The sequence below is a fragment of the Notothenia rossii genome, assembly GCF_949606895.1.
Source record: "Notothenia rossii genome assembly, chromosome: 2".
Lineage (NCBI taxonomy): Eukaryota > Metazoa > Chordata > Actinopteri > Perciformes > Nototheniidae > Notothenia > Notothenia rossii.
In genome coordinates this window covers 80,746,656-80,770,841 of record NC_136904.1, presented here as the reverse complement: position 1 = coordinate 80,770,841, position 24,186 = coordinate 80,746,656, and the positions used below count along the sequence as shown (strand labels likewise).

General features: G+C 42.4%; 2 protein-coding genes across 5 annotated transcripts; both read left to right on the top strand.

Annotated features, from left to right (window-relative positions):
* The first annotated feature begins 508 nt into the window (after positions 1-508).
* chaf1b (chromatin assembly factor 1, subunit B) lies at positions 509-8,256 on the top strand. 3 transcript variants are annotated; one of them, XM_079664511.1, is made up of 14 exons: positions 509-638; positions 982-1,127; positions 1,710-1,842; positions 2,003-2,123; positions 2,597-2,700; positions 3,094-3,190; positions 3,316-3,400; positions 3,629-3,722; positions 3,825-3,894; positions 3,984-4,075; positions 4,183-4,342; positions 4,655-5,272; positions 6,744-6,832; positions 7,700-8,256. In XM_079664511.1, the coding sequence occupies exons 1-14, from the start codon at positions 515-517 to the stop codon at positions 7,798-7,800; spliced, it is 2,034 nt and encodes a 677-aa protein (XP_079520637.1). In that variant the 5' UTR covers positions 509-514; the 3' UTR covers positions 7,801-8,256. The 3 variants fall into 3 exon arrangements, with proteins under 3 accessions (XP_079520637.1, XP_079520638.1, XP_079520639.1); XM_079664512.1 differs by having other exon boundaries at positions 522-638; positions 987-1,127; XM_079664513.1 differs by lacking the exon at positions 509-638 and adding an exon at positions 650-734 and having other exon boundaries at positions 987-1,127.
* Positions 8,257-9,451: 1,195 nt separating this feature from the next.
* On the top strand, positions 9,452-19,359 carry LOC307028871 (uncharacterized protein). Of its 2 annotated transcripts, none has more exons than XM_079664238.1 (7): positions 9,452-10,789; positions 11,445-11,518; positions 11,733-11,961; positions 12,841-14,813; positions 15,277-15,489; positions 18,217-18,336; positions 18,468-19,359. In XM_079664238.1, exons 1-6 carry the CDS (start codon positions 10,450-10,452, stop codon positions 18,319-18,321), a joined length of 2,934 nt encoding a protein of 977 aa, XP_079520364.1. In that variant the 5' UTR covers positions 9,452-10,449; the 3' UTR covers positions 18,322-18,336; positions 18,468-19,359. The 2 variants fall into 2 exon arrangements, with proteins under 2 accessions (XP_079520364.1, XP_079520363.1); XM_079664237.1 differs by having other exon boundaries at positions 9,453-10,789; positions 15,274-15,489.
* The last annotated feature ends 4,827 nt before the right edge of the window (positions 19,360-24,186 follow it).

Genomic DNA, 24,186 nt, shown 5'->3' with positions numbered 1-24,186 from the left:
ACAGCTCTCTTGAATTTGTTTTATAAATGCGACAATGGAACAATAGATTTCCTTTTTGGTTAAATGTATAAATGTGTGCTTCAGTCATTGAACAAAAAACGAGTAAAATGGTAGTGGCACACATGTCCCCTCACACATACTTTACCTCCAACTAATAAGAGCAATTAAGGGTAGAGTAAAGATTATAACACATGTAAATGTTTGACCTAAAAAAGTTTTATATTATAGTAAGTAAAATACAGAAAACAAATGAAATAAACAAAAAACCACAATGTCAAATACGCTAAAGGGGTTGCACATATTATATTGACAGTGTTTATGTAGTGCTTTATTTATTTATGACAATTACATTTGGATTTTCGGATATGATATTTGCATTAAATAATGATTATGTTATATATTATATAAAGATATAACATACGTTATATTAACTTATAAGTTAATAAGTAATAATAATAGAACATTCTTTGAAACTAAAAAAGTTAAACACCTGTCTAAACTGACTGAAACGGTAATGCGGCCAGACAGTCCCCGCCTCTTCCGCGTTTTTGTCCAATCACTGCAGCTCCCTCGGCCGGAAGTTTTTTACGGATCATACGCGGGAAATTACTTTTCGCTTCAGCTGGACAACAGAGGAGGTAAGACTGTACTTTACTTTGAGATAACTTCAAATAAACACAAGGATAACGTATAAACGTATGTAACTCAGCTGTTACTGTAACCAACCTTCACACGTATGTAAACGCTTACCCAATTTTGTCATTTGTATGCAATGTTAGTTTGACGTCTTCCCAACAAACCCGCTAAATGTAGTGCTAACAATAAAAGCTAGTTAGCATTCGTTTTCAGTGACTTAAGTTCTTCTGTAACCCTTAACAAGGGCTCTATTGCCAAGTATGTAGAGATATATTATGCAACGTCAGCCCGTTATAAACTTTTAAAGGTATCACATTTAATACTTGCATGTTTTTTCCTCCTGAGGTCAGTCATTCATATACAAAATGAAGGTGGTTACGTGTGAGATTGCATGGCACAACAAGGAGCCAGTTTACAGTCTGGACTTCCAGCACAGCCCGGATGGTCGCATTTGTCGGCTGGCCACAGCTGGAGTGGACACCACAGTCAGAGTGAGTGCACAGTGATGGACAAATAACATACTAGTCCGACCAAGACTCACTATATTGACCCGGTGATGTAAATCCGTGCCTATGCGTTTGTGTGGCATAAGGCAAAGCAAATGTCACTTTAAATATGTGCATGCATTGGGCAGATGTGCAGACCCAAAGAAGGGAGTTTCAGCTATTGTGTTAGAGGAAACATAATGTACCATTGCTGGTGGTTTCTGACAGAATATAATAACCTTGCATTTTCATATTGACATACCTAACATGAAACATGAAACAGTGCTTAGTACAGCTTGTTAGATATGCAAACTGTTATTCCGGTAAACCATATCCCACCAAACAAACATCAATGGGTATGCTAAGAAAGCAAATCTACCATGTGTAATTAAAAAATAGATTTCTAATCAAATTGTATTATATCTTAAGACATGTTGTCCTCATACTCCCATTTTTGTATGGGAGCTTTATGATTGAAAATGTAATTAATTGGTACATGTTCTGTATTTACTTGCAGCTGTGATGTACAAGGTCGCAGTCCTTTACAGACAACATGTTTAACTGTTTTTTGTTCTCATGTTGATGCAGCTGTGGCGGGTGGACATGGGCCCTGACGGGAAGGCAGTGGTGGACTTTCTGTCTAATCTGACCAGACATACCAAGGCTGTGAATGTTGTGCGCTTCAGCCCCAATGGAGAGCTGCTGGCCTCAGGAGGAGATGGTTGGTCTCACATTATACACAGACGCTCGGTCTAATTTGTACTATGTACTTTTTTAGGCCATTTAGAAGGCAATGTCATTCTCAAATCAGAACAAATTATTTCAAATCAGTGGCCTTTTAGTAATTCTAGGGTGATTTTTGTATTTCTTTGTTGCTACAGATGCAGCGATTCTGCTGTGGAAGCTCAATGACTCTAAAGAGCCCGAGCCGATGCCCATGTTCCAGGAGGATGAAGACGCTCTGCTCAACAAAGAGAGCTGGACTGTGGTCAAGACTTTACGGTACGCAACTCTGGCAGTAACTATATATCGGTTATTAAAATATCCAGTAAAACCTACCTTAATATTGTGACGTTGATTCAAACAAAACATGTAGCCCCACTGTGCATTTGTTTTGCTGGGGGAAACTTGTTACATTTTCTTTTATCTGTTTTTTTAAAGGGATTGTATTTATTTAATAAAAGGGGCAGCAACCATAGTTAGACTTTTTTGTAGAGAAACTGTTCTACTTTTCACTTTGAAATTGTCCGATTGACAGGAAACAATGAATTTAACCACTGTATACAAAATATTGCCCTGCAGATCTATTAGCCACAATGCAGAGGTTTTGGTAATAGATCCCATTGTTTTATCTTATTTAATTGGTTGAATTAGTAAGAGTTTTGAGATCTACTTGTTTGATCTACTTGCTATCTGATAGGTGTAGACGTGTATGGATATACAAATGGATTTCTCATCATTTAATGTGTCTTTAGGGGTCACATAGAGGATGTGTATGACATCTGCTGGACACGGGACGCAAGCTCCATGATCTCCGGGTCTGTTGACAACACGGCTATTATGTGGGACATCAACAAAGGTTTGCTTTGACTCATACATATCTGTGTATTCCTTTCAGTTTCATCTGTTATATTTTGGATTTCAAGAACAAATCCATGATCATATTGATGTGTAAGATTACATATTATTTTGCTTCTAAGTTCTGTATTTATTATAAGATAAGATAAGATGGTACTTTATTGATCCCAATTTGGGAAATTGTTTTTGTTGCAGCAGCATAAAAGACAAGGCATTTTACAATAAAACAAAACAAGAATATAAATAAAATAGAAAATATACATGTATATATTATATATATAAATATATGACATATCGAATATAAAATATAGAACAGATTATATATGTGTAAAATGTACAACGTGGTTTTATTACAAGAATTATTATGTGTGTTGCAACTGTTTTATGTGTTCAGGAACGAAGCTGTCCATCTTGAATGACCATAAGAGCTACGTGCAGGGGGTGACCTGGGATCCTCTGGGGCAATATGTAGCCACTCTCAGCTGTGACAGGTACAACATGGATCCAGACCCCTCATGGTCTCATCATGCGACTAATCTTCATGAAATGAATGTATTAATGTTAGCCACTAGTCACTTCTCATACCTAAGATATTTTTGTCTGTCCTCCTCTTCAGAGTGATGCGTGTGTACAGCACTCACACCAAGAAGAAAGCCTTCTGCATCAGTAAGATGAGCTCTGGGCCTCTCGCAGAGGGAGAGGTCAGTACAAAGGTTCCTTTTCATCATGCTCTGTTGAGTCACATTGTTTTACATGTGACTAAAGTCTATAATCAGCCATATACTACATTTAACATTGTCTGTCATGGATCGGTCGAATAATCGATTATTATTCACCAGGGCTGCCGAATAATCGATTTTGATCATGGTCAGTTTCTGTCAACCCTACAAGCCACACACTCAGTGCTGCATTTGTCTTCATGTTCGCAGGTGAAGCAGCACAGAATGTTCCATGACGACAGCATGAGGTCGTTTTTCCGCCGTCTTTCTTTCACACCAGATGGGTCTTTCTTGCTCGCCCCAGGTACCTAGATAACTTGCTTAAAATGTGGTTCTAGCTGGCATTTACCAGGCTCATTTGATTGTTGTAGAATCCAAATTAACATAGCTTACATGTTGACCTCAGCTGGGTGCGTGGAGATTGGAGAAAACATCATAAACACCACCTACATCTTTTCCAGGAAGAGTCTCAAGAGGTAACTTTTGTCACATGCAATGGAATACTTAGTTTTTCAGTCAATGTTGTCAATTATTGCTGATGCACAAACCTCTGTGTGTGTTTCAGGCCTATCGCACACTTGCCATGTCCGTCTAAAGCTACACTGGCTGTGCGATGCTGCCCCGTCTACTTTGAACTGAGGACCAAGACGCTAGAAGGCAAGACCGTGTGACGGGATTATGAAGCCCTCCCTTCTTTATCCTCTTTACCCTTTCATGTTTTACTTGTCTGTGTTGTTTACCCTTCCTCCATTTCTCCTCTGCAGATGGTACGGCTCAGACTCTTCCCAACGTCTTCCAGTTGCCGTACCGCATGGTGTTCGCTGTGGCGTCCGAGGACTCCATCTACCTGTATGACACGCAGCAGACCCTTCCCTTCGGCCTGGTGTCAAACATCCACTACCACACACTCAGCGACCTCACGTGGTAAACCGGGAATCACTTCTATCGGCCATTAGCGTTCTTGCAAAGCTTTACATATTTTTCAACGTTTGTGGGAATGAGTTGTGTGCATGTCTTTGATAAGAATGTATACTTACTAAAACATATGTAGGAAGATAACGTCCTCTTTATAAGCTTGAATTGGGCAACTTTTAATACAGCTGGTTGATAGGCACAACACCTGAAGTCACCTTAATGGGTCGGGGGGAATAAGCCTAACGCTTCAGCCTTAGATCAGTTCTAAATATGTTTTAGCCCTCCACCTACTGACATGTTTTCATATTATCTCCTCTTTAGGTCCCGGGACGGCTCCTTCCTGGCGGTGTCCTCCACAGACGGCTACTGCTCCTTCCTCTCCTTCTCTCCTGGGGAGCTGGGCACTGTGCTGAAGGAGCCCCCCACCCTGGAGGTCTTTACACCGAGCACTGCTACTGAGAAAAAGGGCAAGAGGTCGGCAGCTGCTAGAAACTCCTCTCCCCTGACCCAGCCACAAAGCTCAGCCCAGACCCCCACATCCCAAACCATCATCGGCAAAGTCACCCCTCTCACCCCCCCAGAGGAGAAGAAGAGCACCCCGAGTGCCAAGTCCAAACCTCTGCCCCGAAGAATCACCCTGAACACCCTGCAGGGCTGGGGGAAGCCCTCCTCCCCTAAAACCACAGCTCCCCCAGCCCCTCACACCCCAACGTCTGAGAGCCCCAGCGCACCCTCCACTCCCCAGGCTCGCATCGCCCCTCTCACCCCGACCCAGTCCTCCTCAACACAGCCACGTCTCACCCCTCTCACCCCTACCAATTCGTCCACAACACAGCCCCGCATCGCCCCCCTCACCCCCTCCACCCCTAAGGCCAGTGGTAATAACGCTGGGCAAACGACTCCTAAAGGTACCACCACCCCAAAGGGGCCCACCCCAAGGTAATTGCAAAAGGGGGTATTAGGTATGATTTGTCCAGAGTTGGCAAATATAAATTAGTTTATTATTATACCAATGAAAGTGTGACATTTTTTATTTCCACACTTATGCTCTGATCATCGACAGACACAATGGCAGGAATATGTGTGTGTAGTAGGGCTGCAAACCATGATGATTTATCTATACTTTAATTTATAATATTTCAAGGTTTAATTGAAACTTCGGATCCACTCCATATATTTAAGTTGGTTCCTCCCTAGCCCACGCTTAAGCCTTCCACTAAGTTTTCTAAAAACCAGTAGTCTTTCATTGAATCCTGCTGACAAAACGACAAACACATCCAAGTGCATAACCACCTTGTCTCAGGTAATGATCATACATCAAAATTCACAATGAACTCATGTTAATCAATAAATGTAAAAACATTATTCCTGCGTTAGGAACAAGATATACATACGTTTTTACATCATCATTAGTAAATAAGTAAACCTTTAAAAACAAAATGTTGTATTTTTTATATCAAATACCAGAGCGACCTTATTGTAAAAGAATAAGAACCAATCAGGTCAATGCATTTCTCTTGCATGGCTTTCTGATCTGAACCACACAGGGGGACTGTTCAGTGAACCATGTATTACTGATATACAGTGGAGAAAAAATGTTTAAAGATGTTTAACTAAACCTTAAATTGGACAGGAAGCAGGCGTAGTGAACCAATCAGTGAGTTTATGGGGAAAGCTGTTACGTTTGGTTAGTATTTAAGCCAAAGAGTTAACGTAAAATAATATATTTCACAGCAAGAACCTAAACGTCTCCTCTCAGAGTATGTACCTCTGTTAAGATTCACTGCATGGTGTGAAGAAGGCAGGTGCTGCTTCGAAACACAAGTGCTTATGGTAATTTATGGAAATACTTGAACTATTCAAATGTGACTAGCATCAGACTTTAAGAATTCTATATCCCCCTCCCTCCCCCCGATGATCAAAGCTGATTATCTCTCAAGATGCCGTCTACAAATGACTACTAAACGTCAGAAAGCTGTGATGTTTAGAAAGTGTGAAATGATATTTTGATATAAGATACTTTAACAAATGCAGGATCAATTAGGAAGGCTGTAATGGGCTTGTGATGTTTTCCTCTGTTTCCGTGCTCAGTACGGGCTGTGAGAACAAAGCCCTGTCTGGTATGGGGGATCCGTTGGACCCCCCACTGACTATAAAATAATAATCACTCAGACAGACTGCGTGTAGACAAAGGCAGGCCTGCACATGCTTTTGGATTTGCCTTTTATCTGTAACTTTGAGCGTTCGCCTTGGCTAGTTTGACTAGTTTGCGAGGACTGGATACGTAGAACACAGAGACACGAAGCAGAGCAGTGATTGACTTTGTTCTCTTCAAGAGTAAAAGTCGTTGTACTTGTTTTTCTCACGCTCGAAGCCTCTATAACATTTGTGCTTTTTCCACTTGTTTCAGGAGGGTATCTTTGACTACAGTTGCATCCCGATCTCCAGCTGTTAGTTCACTCTTCCGCACTCTCTCCTCCACTGAGAAGGCCAAACACGGTGAGTGAGGGTGATACTCTGACTACCTTAATGATGCGAGTATGAGGCTGATGTCTCATAAATCCCCCTCCCTCATTGACAGCCTCACACCTCTGTTGTGCTTAGGAATGCACCGACCACCTGTACCTCTCCTGGTACCGAGTCAGAAGCCTCAGCACAGGATGTTTTAATAATTTGTATGTGAGATAGCAGTCCCTCTCTTCAGAGAAATGTAAATCAGTGCATCCCTATTTGTGATCAGTGTATATTTGCAGAAACTGTTAAATCCAACACTTTAATGACATTTGCTATATGTGTTTTTTCTATAGAGCTTAAAACATACCCTCAACAATATTACTGTTGCTATTTGGCTTATTTTTGTAGGTTTGACTTTTCCATTGGGTATGATAAACTTGCTGTACTGGCCAGGGTAATTGCTAAGATTTGGGAACACAGCAACAGTCCAATAGAGCCAGCAACAGAAGTAGTGAGACAATCTGACAAGTTGTTAACAAACCAATGGCCTGACCACGCAAACCACTTTGCTTAGAGGTGAAACTGAAAGTAAACAGACAACAAAGGATTATTCATTGGACGGGAACATTGTGTTTGTGCTTTGGCAAATACGGCAGACAGAATGGAATAAAGAATATACCATTTTGAATAATTTCAACTAAACTGGGGCTTGTTTGAATTCTGTATGATCACCTGGCTGACTTGCCCGATGCAATAGATAGCCAACAATAAAAAAGAAGTACCAACATCTGTAGTAAGGGGGAGTTCACGTCATGCCCTGTCTCCTGCATTTGAATTATTAGTGTGTTTACTAGTCAGTCTATTTCAGGTGTAACCCTTCTGTCTCTAAACCGTTCTGTTGCATTTCTCCAGAACGCCCTTCTCCTACCAACGATCCGGTGTGCCAGCCCCCAGAGCCAAAACGGTCCAAGACCAGTGAGCCGGCATCGAAGAGCAGTGCCACCCAGACTTAATGTGTGATTCAGTGATTTCAGAAAAGATCAAAAACTGCAGAGGGAGACGCTTCAGTGTAAAAACAATGATGTTCCCCGGATGAAGCACCACCGTGTGTGGGTTGTACTTCCTTCAAAAGCTTTCTCCTCACATAATGTACTTGGTTATAAAACAAACTGTCTTTTGTATTAATACTTATTTTTATTGTGTATTTTTGTATCATACATTAACAATGTTGTATTGGATTCTTTTGACATTTAGATGCTTAAGTGAAAAAAAAGAGTTGTTTTACTTCTTTTAAATAATGTGATTGTTAAACTGCTGAAAACCTGAAGAAGAAGAAGAAAGAACCACTTCAAGGTTTAGTGCTTTGTGAAAAACGTCTTATTTTGCTGAAGACTGCGGGCCAGCAGCTGAAGTGAAGAGCTCAAATGGTTAAGTCTTTTCTCATTGTCTAATAAAGGACGTTTCATAAATATTGCCTCTAAGTGGTTTTCAGTACAAGGCTGTGGGATGATTCGTGCTTTTCCAACTACAAGCTGCTGATGGTTATGAAAACATGTTCACTTGTGAAAAGTATGTCTTTGTGTGCACCAGGACAATGCAGGGTTAATGTTGCTGAGTAGATGTATATCGATGATGTGCATGACTGTTAGTCTAAATGTATTTTGGACTGTAACCAGGATTTTATTTGTATTATCAAAACCTAAACAAAATGAGACCATGTTAAACATATTGGGATTTACACAAAGTATAAGGATTATCCAGGATATTACCAATCCCATGCATTTCCTCTTGTAGAACTATAACCACTGAATCCCCTAAATTCAGAGCATGGGACTTCTGTGTATTATAGTATTACATGGTTACTTTAGTGCAGTCTTAACTTGGTTTCACTGTTCAATACATTTTAATGCAAAGTGTCAAACAGACTTGCTTCATTTTCTACTTCTTAAAACAAAATGCTATCTGTATATTAAGTGCAAAAAGCTACATCGAATGCTCAGTCATCAGAGTACACATGTCTCATAAGCTTTCAATGCTCATGGATATATTTACAGATAACTGTTATTATAAATGCATCCTGTGTTTGCAAGTATTTTTGTATAGAAGTTATAACTACTAAGTTATTTCTGTATGTATGATTAATTATAACATTCCGAATGATTGGATAACACTTAAAAACAAACATGATGGTCAATACAAGACAGAAACAGGAAATTAAAAACAAGGTCTTGATGTTGCCTTGAATGGTTGAAGGATTTACTGTGGTCAGACTCTAGACTCAGAAATATATGGCACATTCAATTAATACAATCAAAAATAATTGTTTCTGAAGATCAACTATCTTTGGATGTATTGTTATCCTCTTCTTATGTATTTGTAACACTTTATACATTTGCTGCTGTTGTTGAGCTTTTATACATTCTTTAGTGAAATAAAAAAATAAATAACCAGTATGTTTATTACAGTATTGATACAATACACAGTGGGTTCTATGTTCTGTATGATGGGTGTATTCTATTTGTAGCTAGTGAAGCAAATTCTAGTATACTGGCATCGTGTGGGAGCAACCTACCTTGCTGCACTGGGAAGAAAACTAATTTCAATGGCAGCTCTGTCAGCCAATCACATGCCGTCTGGCAGATTCTCTTTAAAGCTTCTGCTAATAGCCTTTGTGTGAAGGCGGGGAAAACTCGTCTCGGTTAGTCTGCTGATTAGCAACAAACAGAAGGTTACGAGTTTAGAAAAATAGAGCATTTGACCGACATACTGGCTTTGCGGCACCGAGAGAGCTACTAACTAAGTCGGGTGTCTAACCGGAGCTTGTTGGGTCGCTTTTGAGGAGATTGGATCTTGTGATTTTGAACATTTCTGACTGATAGCGGAGACAACCTCGCTTTTAGGTCGTTGGTTCAAGTGGCGATGCTGAGCTGATAGCTGCGTCATCATGTTGCTTCCGACTCGAGTTGGCGAAAAGAAATCTCAAGTTAACGTCGGAGGTGAGGCTGCCCGCCGCCATCCATCGCCGGAGGGCCACTCCCGACCCCTGAGACAGATGGAGACGGGCTGCTGGTGAGCGTTTCGCGGGGATCGCCTGTTCACAGGGTCGCTGTGAAACTGGTGACTTTACATCACTTGTCTCGGGGCTGTTGGCGCGATACTCCTGGCTGCATTTATTATCTACACTCGGATGGACAGTCTAACATGTATATTGTTGTGGCGTAGATTTTACCAGATGCTTCCCCAAAAGAAAGTATTTTGATGTTTTAGGGATGTTAGCCACAACTGTTTGGATAGTGAGAAGAAGTGATGACAGCTAATGAAATGCCCATCTTCTTCTTTGGAAAAACAAGCTTTTGTATAAGCCATAATGAGAGACGTTGCGGTTCATTTAAGCTAATAGGCTAGTTTGTATCCGTCCACTAGGGTTTGTCAGACTATTAGCATGGTATCAAAGACTGTTTCTTCTGTATTTATTGTTTAAAACGGTGCCCTGTTGTCTGCTGTCACCGTATCCACGTGGACTTTGTTTCAGGTCGTTGGGTAAAGTTAGGCTTTCAGTCCCCCGCTGGGACTGATTACTTCAGAGGGAGCAGCTGTGGTGCTTCTCAGCCAAAGACACAAAGTTACATTTTTTACAACAGAATATTAAAACAATTGATAAAATGGCCGGCGACTGCACCCACATGAAGGCTCACTACACGAAGGCAGAGACGTTTTGTCCGTCCAAAACCTGGTCAGATGAAGACGGAGACAGAGGGATGCAGGCAGCCGGGAGCATGAAAGGGCGTGGACTTCCCGCACGGTGGTCGCCCAACTTTGAGACCATAGACGGGCTGTTGTACCGCAAGAAGCTGGAGAAGGGCTTCTTCAACTACCGTGAGGTCTTGGAGGAGGACCGGAGACAGGAGGCCCTCTCCACCTTTCACCGGCGGCGCCTCGGACAGCCCCACCTGTCCCTGGAGGAGACTTACAAATGTGTGGCTGAAAACTACTGGTGGGAAGGTATGAGGAAGTTCACTGCACACAGCCTGGTACTTAGGATATTAAGGTCCAAGGCTTACATTGTATACATTAACAGAAAGATGCAGTTACTTTACACACATTCACAATGTATGTAAGTATCATATGTTTATATATGTCAGGCAATGTAGTAGGTTTGTCTATTATAGTATTCTAACTTATTCTGTACATTTTATATTGTGTATTCTTTTCAATTTGTATTGTTGATATGTATATATTTAGTGTTTATGTCTATTTATTTCTATTATAATTATATATATCTTATATGATTAACTTGTGTAATGTTCGTTAAAATGCTTCTGTGACAAAACATTTTTTTTGGGATGAATAAAGTAAATGTTATCCCAAATGCATCTTCTCTTATATATCGCCAAAACTAGCTGTATCTATTGTGCATAGCACAATAAAGCCTTTGAATCTTTAGTCTCTTTGTTAGGATGTGTAGGGAAACAGCACTCACTAGTGATTAAATCAATCAAAGATGAAGACATGTACTCACACATGATTGAAGGCTTCTAATCATGTCACTTGCTTTACTTATTTGTGAGACAGTGAATCCAACATTCTCAGACTTTTGATCAACATCAGACACCAATGTTGCTGGAGGTTTGATATATTTTATTGTTTTTCTTCACAGGGATGTACTTCCAGATCAGAGATTTTGTCCTGGGTTGCCTAGAGTGTCAGAGCCAGCACACCAAGAAACCTAAGGTACATAACTGTCATTTTAATTTACACTCATCAAACTTTCAGCTCTCATTTTATCACTTCCTCATTTTCTGCATCTCACACATTTTAATCTACACTTTGTCTCTCTCATTCTCACCTAAGTCTTGCTCTCACACTCTGCAAGTGCTTCACACACATTGCAGTACAATAATGATGCCTCGCTATCTTCTTCCGTTTTGCCGTCTTTGTCTCTCAGGGGCTGGGTGGCAGAGGATGTGTCACCAAGACGATGGTGTCACACAGTGCTGACATGCTGAGCAAGCTGAGGAATCAGCGGGAGGCCGGGCTTTTCTGTGACATTACACTGCGGACCAACGGACAATCCTACTCTGCCCATAGAGCTGTCCTGGCAGCCGTCAGCGATCACTTCCAGGAAATCTTCACAGAAATGGACTCCAGCATGAAATCAGACGTAGATCTCACCGGTAAGATTAGGGGCCAAAGTGACACAATGAAAACACATTGCTGCAAGAGCTCTGTTTAAGTTCAGTTGGTCGATTAGAGCTGACTGAGCCTGAACCTTGTACCTAGATGTCCCCAAAATGCTTTTATTCTGAAGGAAGCAGTTCCACTTTAACTCCTTCAGTCATTACTCTTTTTTTTTTTAAGCTCATCACCAGTGTACCTAAAAAAACAAAACGATTTGACTTCACCACTTGATTATTTTTGCTGTTAAATGTCAAGTCAATGTCTAGTGCCCATTATTTCTTCACATCGATATTTAACTATCCTTTATGACAAAGTGTAAATCTTCCAATCTACAAGCTGGTATCAGTAAATGTTGAAAAAATAAAAGATTAATTATATGATTTAAATAGTAGTTGATTGACTGATCGTTGCAGCTCTAGTTACGATGCATTTAATTCTAATCAATGTTTTTCTAAAGCCCTGGGATTACCATGACTGTTAATACATTTGTTTGTATGCAGTCGCAAGACGGAAGACTTAAGTTGACATGGTTTCTGATGATTATTCAAACAATGGTTTGTATGTATGCTACTGAAAGCTGCATTTAAAGTCCTTTTAGAAAGGGTCTGCCTTGGCAGTTTGTAAAAACCTATTTGATCCAGACATTTGAAGTTGAACGATCCAGAATTTGAATTGGGACACAGCCCTAGTCTGTCTCCTTATTTACGCATCTTTGATACATGTCATAAAAGCAGAAATGGCCCTAATTAAAGTGCTGGTTATATGGTCTTTACCATCATGTTTACACTTTGCTCCCTCTCTGCCTGCTGTTCACTCACTTTCATTTTGCTCACTGACTAACCAGTATGTAATTAAAGGCTCCCATCTCCTTTCAGGCTTCAGTGAGGACAGCCTCCTGTCTCTGCTGGATTTCTCCTACTCCTCCACTCTGTCTGTCCGCCCGGAGGACCTTCCTGAAGTTATCGCCATGGCCCGCCACCTGGGCATGTGGCCTGCTGTGGAAGCCTGCTCGGCCCTCATGAGAGAGCAAGACCAAAAACTCCATCCCGGCAAGGACTTTACCTCAGCCTGTGCCTGTGCCTGTGCCGGCGCCTGTCATGAGCATCACCGCCAGCAGAGGGTAGGCAAAAGGAAAAGGGTTTCGGATTTCGAGGACAGTATGAACAACTGCTTCAGTCTGAGGCTGGATTCATCAAATGAGTCATTAGAGGAAAGTCCAAGGCACAATTTGCGCAGGACACCAAAAGCCCAATGCCATAATGGTCTCCCTCTGAGCCCCTCACACAGGATGAAGCTCATGGACTTCAAATCTCCCTCTTCCAAGAAAGCTGCCACCCCTAAACACACTACATCCACCCCACAGTCGCAGAATTACTCGCGCATATCACCATCAAACACCCGTCTTCTCCGCTCCACTCCTGGGGCTGCCAAAAAGGTTCAGAGATTGCTGCCCATGCCAGAGAGCCCTCGAAGAAACAAAAAATCTCCCTCTCCCAAACAGCATTCCCGCACCTCGATGTCAAGGGCTTCAAAGGTCACTGTGTGCAGCCCTGTGAGGATAAAGCAGGAAGTGGAGGAGGTTGGAGAGGATGAACAGGATTACGAAAGAGCACAGGAGAAGTACCATCTGATGAATGTTCTCGGGTTACAGAGGACCGCCCTCCTCCCAAGACCAGAAGATCTGATTGGCTGGAGACAGAAGAAACGATTAAGAAAGCTGAAGGCTAACAACTATTCGCTGACAAAGCGTAGGAAACCACGCCCTGCCTCCCCAGGACTGCCATTTGGGGCTGTGACGCTGTCGCTGCCCCTCTGTAACCCTGTTAACACTCATCTTCTTAGCAGGTCAGCAAAGGCCAAGCCTTTGGGTCCAATCATCACCGTGCAGATGACACCAAAGAGGCCAAAGACCGTCCCTCCGAGTGACAGGAGCATGAGAAGTAAAGGTACAATACCAGACATGTTCCGCCCTGCATCAAGGCCTCCCTTCATGGGGAGGGAACTCAGGCGGTCGCTGAGGAGGGGTGACACTGCCCAGCAGCCTCTCAGAGGCTACGCCATCAAAACTAAAGTGAAAAACATGGTGAGGATTAAATCAGAACCAACTGAATACTCTGTCTCAGGTGTCCCTCTTTTATCAAACAACCCCCATGACCACACACCCCACAAGCTTCCACCCTCACACAGGACACAGGCCCAACATAAAGTCACTGCAGAGAGAACGCTGCGTTACAACAGCAGCCGACCTGCAACCAAGGCTAAGCTTAAGCAGGCCTCCACGAGGGAGGTGGGTAAGACAAAGTGTAAGCCCAGAGAGGAGGGGAGGAAGGTCATGGACACTAAACCGAGAGTGAAGGTCGATGAACCCGAGGGGCTCAAGTGTTCAGACCAGCCTCCTCCCGCATCCATCTACAACCACCCTCTGTACAAAGTTATCAAAGAGGAGCCAGCAGACCCCGTGCCCGTCGGAGGAGCCTTCCCCGATCCCCCCTCACCGGACCTGGGCAAGCGCCAGAGCAAGCCCCCCATCAAGCTACTGGACTCTGGCTTTTTGTTCAGCTTCTGTCGGCCAGCAGGGGGCCCGATGGCAATACTGAAGAAAGAGGAGGAGAGCGTGGACATCTGCTTGACGCGCTCTGTGTCACAAGTTGGGGAAGGATTTGGAGCGGTGGAATCCCCTCACAGGTTGCTGAGAGCCAGACCCCCCGCCCCGCCTGTGGTAAAGAAGGAGAGAGTGGAGAGGAGCGTGAGCCAAGGCAAGGCTCAGAGACCCCGGCCGAACGCCCGCAGCATCAATCCTCAACTGGCCAAATGTGCCGGGTTGAAGGCCACACGGACCAAGTCAAAGGTAGATCACAGAGAGTACACATTGTGTTAGTAGCTCATGTCTTCTGTGACCATAAACACAGTGAAAGGTCGGTACAGCAATGCATTCAACCATGTCCCCTTCATCCTGTTCCCACAAAATAATCTAATATCTGTTGAACAGTTAGTCACCTTATTGCCTTTTTTAATGATGCACTTATTTACATCACATCTCTAGCGAAACACAAGTTTTAAAGTGGAGCTTTTGTAATATTCCTTTTTGAGTAACGTTACTGATCTGTTGATTTAAATGACGTAACTGATTAGTTAACAAAATCCTAAGAGTGTCAGACGAATACAAATGTATTAAGGGAAGTACAGCCCAAACGTGAGCTTGTGATTGCTTACTTTGATCTAAACCTTTACATTTTCATTCATGATGTTTATTTCATCTTTTTTTAATATAATATTTGACTTTCCCCGTCTTCTTCCTGCATCTCCAGCAGCAGGGGAAACGCCCTCGGAGCAGCAGGAGTTGTGTCAGGATGGACGCTGTGTGTCGGGCCAGGCTAAAGCAGCTTCGAGGGCCACGTAGTCAGGTCCCCAAAGGCCTCAAGGCGCCCCACGCCTGTCCGCAGTGCTCCACCTCCTACAAGAGCTGTGACGCTCTGATCATGCATCGCCTCAGACACATCGAGGGCAAGCACTGGCCATGTCTGGTAAGCACTGACTCGTACCACACAACTAATGCATCAAAGTCATGACCCCGAGCACCAGAACCCTGCAGGTTTCATTCCCACCCAACAACTGTTGTGCAATGAAATATTGGGCTACTACTCATCTCGAACCGTCAGTTTAAAAAAGAAGGTGCGATACCGTTCCGATAAATATCAATAATTTCGAACATCGCGGGGAAATTCCTTCGACTCACTTTGAAGTTTTCGGGGAAGCCGGAAGTGACGTCAATGCGGGAACGCTTCACTGTGCGGCGAGAGAGCCAAACACGGACAAAGTGTGTTGTCATGCGTAAAAATGGTGAATTACTGAGTTTAGGCACGTTAATAACGTTTTAATGAAGTTGACTACAATATATTCATATTTGTCAGTGCTTTCATGTCAATTCGGCGAACATAAACATAAATGATCGTGGTGAAGATGATGATTAAATTAGGATTAAAAATCGGTAGTGAGAGCTGCTGAATTTCCTCCCGTCGGATGTGATATAAAAACAAATCGATTATTTTTGTAGTTTTAAACTCAAGTGGATGAAACTACATTTATTAGTGCTTTCATGTCAATTCGGCGAACATATGATACATTAAATGATCGTGAGGATGATGATTTAAAAATCGTTGGTTTGAGCCGGTCTGCATTTCCTGATGAGAAAACAAACCGATGCTTTTTGTAGTTGTAGTACACCAACATGGATTAAGGTTTTTTTTACCACAATGTTGGGGAAATTAATGGATAAAATGCACGGATTATTATTATTATTATTATTATTATTATTATTATTATTCCCACTCCGATCGGGACACTAGGTCCACCGTTTTCCCGCAGCGAGGCTCCCCCCGTTGACAGTTTACGTGGGCTGGGCTGGGTGCAGTGGCGGACTGGCCATCGGGACGAATCCCGATGTGCCGGTACCGAAGTGGGCCGGTCGGATAAGTCACTAGCACATCCCCCACTCCCCCCATTGACAATTTACTAGCGGTACCGAAGTGGGCCGGTCGAGAGTCCCGGGATGATTTCTTAGTCCCAGTCCACCACTGGCTACATGACCGTATGATCGCCCATATTGACGCACCTAATTCCTAAACTTCTAACAGATACAACATAAACCGATCCTTCAGCCTCATATGAGCTCTCAGACACGTTCAAAATTAAACTGTCATCGCTGTCTGAGCTTGCTGCTGTGTGCCCCATCGTGCGTTTACATGCAGATGCTGAGATCCTGAACCGTGCAGCTGGAGCGCTGTGCCCGCATTGACGTCACACATAATTTGGCGGGACTTGAAGAATCCCCGAGAAGATCCAGAAAATGGTCAACATTGAAGGGCAGATTAATGGTTATGAAAGTACAAATATCCAAAATCAGTTCAGTAACGGTTTTCAAGGGGACAATATTTACTCAAATTGATGGGTTTGGATGATGGGGGAAGCTCGTGTCACAGGCTCTTTAAACCTTCGAGTAAAAGCTAATCATACTGTGAGATTCAAATATGACAGGTGTGTCAGTGTGAGCTGGGTGTTCTTCCCATTGTGCATTGGTTTGAAATAAAGTGTAGAGTTTTTTGTTAAAGTACATTGACCTGGATAATGTACCTGTTTACAATTATGAAACGCTTTTTCTTTGCTTTAGTAATTCCATTTGATACTTGTCAGACAAAGATCCTGGAGGTTGGACTTCCTCCTTTGTATAGATGAGGCCAACAAGATCTTACTTTGGATGTTCTACTATTCTTTAACTTTTGACAGAATAAGGAGTGATATACTGCTTTGAAGTGAGGGAGTTCAAGAACCTCTGTGTTTCTCAATCTCGAGTACGATTGCTCGGTAGCACATGTCTGCCGAGCATCTTGCTTCAGAAGCGAGGCAAGAATACTTCCAGGCATTCGGAAAACAAAGAGTAGAACAGGCTAGCAAGTGTGCAGGTTTGCATCACATGAGAGGCCCCGCCTTACATTTTCCAGATTTTGGGGAAATTGGTCCGTGCGCAAAGCATTGTGGGGATTTTAAGACCGCGGAGTCTACACATGTGCAGCCTCGAAATTTCTCCAAACGAAGTATGCCGGGCTTGGTAGATTTCCAAGTATGCTGGACATTGGAACAGTACTTCAGCGGCACTCGATGACGTAGTATGCTTGACATTGAGAAACACCCCCTGAGTCTTTTTCATGAGTAGTGGTACATTGGAGATGACTGACCTCTCTGGGCATTGACCTAAAGAATAATATATTGAATACAAGCGGCTTAAATGTGGCTGAGCTTAGACTTGGAGATAGATTCGAAAAGGGAGGGGCTCTACATAACAACATGTAGCTTGTGGTGCACAGCTAAAATAATACAGACCCTTTTTAATATAAATTGTGAGCAGTTCACTAGGGAGCTGAGAGTAATGCCGCTTGCCGTCCCTTTTTGTAAGGGCCCAGTTCGTCAGTATGCCTCCTGGGGGCTTCTCATTGGTGGGCCCAGGGGTCGACCAAGATGGAGAGATTAGTGATGCGTTCCATTGATCCGACCGCTGATATAAAATGGATGGACAAAGCTTTGCTAACCTATTTTTACAAGCTAACCAGTTGCAGGCTGTATCTTCACATTTGCCGTACACAACTGAAAGTACTTTAAATATTGTTAAGTACTTTTATAAAAATGTAACGCTTCTCTGTTTGTCTCTGTCTATTTATATCTCGTTAACTCTCTGTCCTCCCCTTTCTGTCGTGTAGCTCTGCAGTAAGACGTTCTTTCTGCTGAGGAATGTACGGAGCCACATCCGCACACATGACCCCAAGTTGTACAAATGCCGGAGCTGCATCGCTGCCGGAAACTGAAGCAGCGAGACTGAGGTGGGTGAGAGTAAAATCCATTCACACCTGAGTTACACTTTTATGGCTTGGACCATCACTCCTAAAACGTCTTCATCAGATTTGTTTGGAACATTGATTTCTTGTCTTGACATTTGTGTTTTATTCTCCAGGACGAAGGCTGTCAGTGACACAGCGAGCGGGCTGGAGCCAGAGGCACATGATCGATCAGCAGCTTGTACATAATGCATTCGTCACACACGAGCCCGGGTCTATGGGAAGGCGTATTTTCTCTGATTCTAATCATTGCCAGCGCCAATGACCGCCAATGTTATTTAAATAACCAAACGTAGGTTGCTGGCCTTGTTTCTGTAGCTACAGAAGGTTAAACTTGAACATTACACTCAGGGGGCGGGGAATTTGATGCCACGGTATAAAGTGATTTATCGTCACGGTTGTGTATAAAATGTAAAGTAATTGTTATAACTTTTACTGCTACTTATTGTTATTTTTCTATGTATAGAGGATTTCTTGAGTGCACTTATATAATAGATTATGTTGTGAACCTAAGTGATGAAATTGAAGATTTTGAGTCTATGGCGGGAATACTTGAAGTAATGCAAGAGGGGGTCTTAGGAGTGAGACTGTCCTTTGGGTGTTTCAGTGGCTCTGTGTCCTGTTGGCGTGGTAACTTGTAAACGGCTTGACCAGTCCCTCTTTTCGTATCAATCATGTCATCTCTACTGGTCCTGAGTCGTGGATTTGACTCCGGTTGCTATAGGGACACCGCTGCATGTGTATTTGCAGGCCATTTGTGGTGCACTGTCTTTTCTAAGGCTGCCAATTTTAAAAAGGGAAAATGTTTCTTGTTTTTAAAATGTGAATTTCTGAATAGTAATCAACACAGCTGTGTCATTACAGATGTTTTATTGATCTCCTCTCACTTTAATCCAAGAAAAAGACACACGTCGTTTTGTTCTACTTTAAATTCCCCTCCTACTGATTACATGCAACCCGTTCACATATCGTTATCTGTTAAAAAACGGAATAAACTTTTGCCTTTTATGTCTTGTTCTTGCTTCAATTACATTTTTAAGTAGATATAACTATTTCAAAAGGTGGGTATCATGTTCTAAGTATAGTAGATGTATATGTAGAGTAGTGGAGCTAATACAATTACATGATTAACTAGTAATATTAACAATTTGGACAATTTGTGAGAAAAAACCTAATGTCTTCCAAGCCTCTCTAATTGCTTCTTTCCATTGTCTTTTTTTTAACAGTATGTTGGACAAAACAAGCAATAGGAACACCAGACTACTAATTTAAAAAAAAGATTATTACCAAGGGAAAATATTTGCATTTATCCTACTACATTTTGATTGCAAAAATAATCCCATTACTAAGGTAAGGTGGTTATACAAGACACTGGATGTGGAGGAAGTGATCCAGAGGAATGAGGAAGAGCTTCTTACCATCCTTTCCCATTGGCTCATCTGCAGCTAAAATGAAAGCCTTTGTGTGCAGGCGAGATCAAATACAGTTAACTCTACCAATTTAAGATTAAACTTTGAGTATCACCCAAAAATCTATTTAGTAAATACACCAATATATTGGGACAGGGAATTTACAAGGAATAAAAGTATGTGGATACAGGAAAGGAAAATAACGGCTGAAAGCAGATCAAAATCATATTCAAATCTCATAGTTTAGTTGTAAGTTAATAAATAATGGAAAAATAGATAACTCACTGTTTGAATACTAGCTGTTCATTATATTGGATGTCAAACTATTTAAATGCATCTGGGGGGAAATTAGCAGCATTATTCACCTTGATCAAAAGTATTCAAATTGCAGTTGAAGGCACATTTCCATGACTTCCTCTTGTCATTAATATTAACCCACTAACTGTTTGCTCACTCTGGTCTCTGCAGTGTTTATCCCACCTGCCTCCTATGAAGTGAAATGAGTCTCAATACTACTGACGGATGCGTGACTCATTATTAGGCATTCATAAATAATGATATAACAAGTATTCCATCAGAATTGTGTTTCCAACATGAAGTTCGTCTAGCATTATTTACCTTTAATTGTATGGCAAATTGTACACACTGTTCTTTGTATCCTCCATTATTTGTATTATGTGATATAAATCAATGAATACAATGAAAACAGAATCAATTGCAGGTTGCAGATTGTTCTTTTTGACCCTTCAATTGAACAACTTTTACGTTCAAAGTCATTTTTTAAGTATATTTTTGACGTATTTTGATGATACTGACAGATCTGCATGAACAATTCACAGAAGTTGTGTATAGTCCGTACAATGCATGTTGTCTTTAGGTGCTGCTGTCTCTGTAAGTTAATACCAACCACACTTGAGCAGATGTTCTGTCATTATTATGCAGGAAGATTTAAAAAGCATACGCTGTTCAATATCCTTATTCCTGGCTGAAAACACATATGTGGAAAATAAGACATTAATTTGTTGTTGTTGGGTTGCATTGTTTTGGGAATTGTAAATGTATTTACTATTTGCCATTGACATTATACTAATTTCTGTCCAAACTACCCCCCACCTCACTTTGAGCACATGTTGAAACTTCAGTATTTTGAGGCAAGTGGCTCTAACCCAAACATCTCTGCAGCTGAATTTCTCCCCAGCTGTGATGGGGAATAGTCAAAAGAGAATATTTCAGCAAAGAAGTCTCACTGGTGATGAGGATTCTCATTAAACCAGACAGACAGAGGAAGCAGGGACTTCTTTGTTCAATTTGTGTAACACTCGGCAGAAGACACTCACATTAATATATATATTATTTTTTTTATAAAGCATTAGAGTTCATTATTCAGGTTTCAGTGTAGGCTTATTTCTCTCCAAATCTTACAGAAACCTATGATCTTGACCTGTACCTTATTCTATCTAATACACAGCCCTTTGCTGTATGTACTTCAGGTTTTTATTTGTAAATGATCTGCTTTGCTGCCTCAAAAAAAACCCTAAGTGTACTTTATTAAACCAACAGTACCCAAACCCAACACTAGATGACAGCCTGCACTAATGGACAATGGCCGCTCTGTCACAATTTGACTACAATGCAAGCCCTATGAACCCCTACCTCTGGAAAACACCAGACACCCCCAATCTCAGAGTTAGGGAAACACAGTTTTATAGTGTCCACTTTTCCATGACTTCTAGCTAAGCATAAATTACCTGTATGTTCCTACAATTATTTAGTGACAGTAATAAGTATAAAAACTGAGAAAAAGGTAAATGATTCTGGTACTCTTAACTCTCAAAAGGTCAATGGGATTGACCCTGAATTATTGTCAAAATAAACTCTTTAATTGCAGGAAAGTGATAGTAATAGTATGTCCATATGTCATGACGATTCAGTCCAAAAATATTGTGCAGATATTTACTATAATGAATTAAAAAGGCCAAAGGAAGGCATGTTGAAGTTAAACCCCAAAATACCATTAGCCTGAGTATCTGTTGCAGCTTATTATAGCGTAAAACTCTCAGTGCCTTCACGCTGCAGCATTATTGGGGGGCCACGGTATACTTTTTCAGACTCATAACCGACAGGGCTTACTTGGGTTACCCTTGTCCCACCAGCGACTGCATATGTGGGCTTATGTGAGTTTAGGGAGCCATGGAGTACGCCCAGGAACAGCTGACAATTTATGCTAGTGGGGCCCCCACATTCTCAGAGAGAGAGAAGAGAGGGGGAGGGAGGAATAAGGGGGAGAAGGAGAAAAAGAAGGGGGGATGGAGATGTTAGAAAGAGCAAGGAGAAGAGTGAGGAGCAGACCTGAGTTGGAGGGTTGAGAGAAAGAGAGAGGGAGGGTAAAAAAAAAGTGGAGAGAGAGAGAGGGAGGCTGTCTTGTTTGTAGCTTGTCAGCAATTGCTTGAGACAAGCTTCCCCTCCATGTGTGAAAGCTACTTGGCAGGAATGCTCGGACCGTACCAAGTGCAGCCAGGCGAGAGGGGGGATCCGCAAGAGGAACAGACCCGGATTGAAGAGCTGTGTGGCTGAAGTAATCCTTCGGCGGTGGCGGCTCTTTGATGTTGTATCTTTGTGGATGTGTGTGTGTGGAGAGGAGAGGGAGGGGGGGAAACGGTGTGTGGGTGTGAATGAGCCTGGAGAGAGCGTTCTGTATGGATATGTGCTCTCTCTGCCCAGCAGCAACAAAAGAGAGGGAATGAGACACCCCCCTTGGTCCCCCCTCCTCCCGAGCTCTCAAGAGAAAGAAAGCTAAAAAAAAAAGGAAAAGAAGATGATGAAACCTGAAGTGGTCCTGCAGTGTGAATTGCGTGTGTGTCTGCGAGCATACACACACGGATGCTCATATGTGCATCTGCATATTTGCCTGTGTTGCTCTGCATGCATGCCGTTGTGAATAGCTTTTCCAATTTAATCTGTTTACTAACAATCTGTGCGCATCCTGTGTGTGTGTGTGTGTGTGTGTGTGTGTGTGTGTGTGTGTGTGTGTGTGTGTGTGTGTGTGTGTGTGTGTGTGTGTGTGTGTGTGTGTGTGTGTGTGTGTGTGTGTGTGTGTGTGTGTGTGTTGTGTTCAGTCTGTGGGAGGTTTTTTCTTCCTGCTTGCAATTGTCTGTGTTCGACTGTGTGGTCATGTTATGTGCTTTCTCCCCAGTAGAGGCTGTTATTGTCCTAAGAATGTGTGTGTGTGTGTGTGTGTGTGTGTGTGTGTGTGTGTGTGTGTGTGTGTGTGTGTGTGTGTGTGTGTGTGTGTGTGTGTGTGTGTGTGTGTGTGTGTGTGTGTGTGTGTGTGTGTGCGTGAACAGGGTCAATCTCCAGTAGCCTGTTGCTTTCTGCTTCTGACTGCTCTCAGCTCTGCATCAGGAGGAATGTAGACTGAAATGGATTCCTGCAGGATTCCTCTTCTCTGCCTTCATTATTCCCACTGCTGCTGCTGAACACACACACACACACACACACACACACACACACACACACACACACACACACACACACACACACACACACACACACACACACACACACACACACACACACACACACGTAGCTGCCTGCTGACACAAACAGGAATATTTTACAACCTGGCCATAATGATTAACACACGACAAGCAGCTTGCTTCTTTCCTCCCTAACAAACTAAAACTGACCTCCTCATCTCCTCCCATTTTCTTAACTTTCACTCACTCTCCACATCCCTCTCGTGTCTCCCTCCCTCTCATATCATCACAGACGCACACTCTGCTGTTGGCAGTCACAGTGTTTTATTTCCACACTCATCCTTTGTGTGTGGAAAGCAGTAAAGTTTGAGAACGTCCAGTCAGCAGCAGCAGAAGCAGCAGGCTACCGAACAGCAGCAGCCTCTGTTACACAAGTCACTGAAAGCTCCTCTCATCCCTTCACCCCGGCTCATCATCTGTTTCCACGGCTTGTGGTAAAAAAAAAGGAGGCCAAGAAACGGAATGCAATTTTAAATGAATTAGGCCGTGAATAATTTCCAGGATGTCAAAATGTATCAGGGTGAAGGCGTTTGTGTAATTGGAGCACTTGGTTCACTGTAGCTTAAGAGAGGAAATTCTTTATTAGGACTTGAACACATCGCACACACATAACGAAATACAAACACAAACACACACACACACACACACACACACACACACACACACACACACACACACACACACACACACACACACACACACACACACACACACACACATACACACACACACACACACACACACACACACACACACACACACACACACACACTGACTGACTAACATGTTTGATATGTGCATGTATATGCGTCGGTGCACACCTACGTTCACACCTGAGTGATGCAGTTGATATACTCGACTGTTCTGACCTCATTTACATGTCCTCCTGA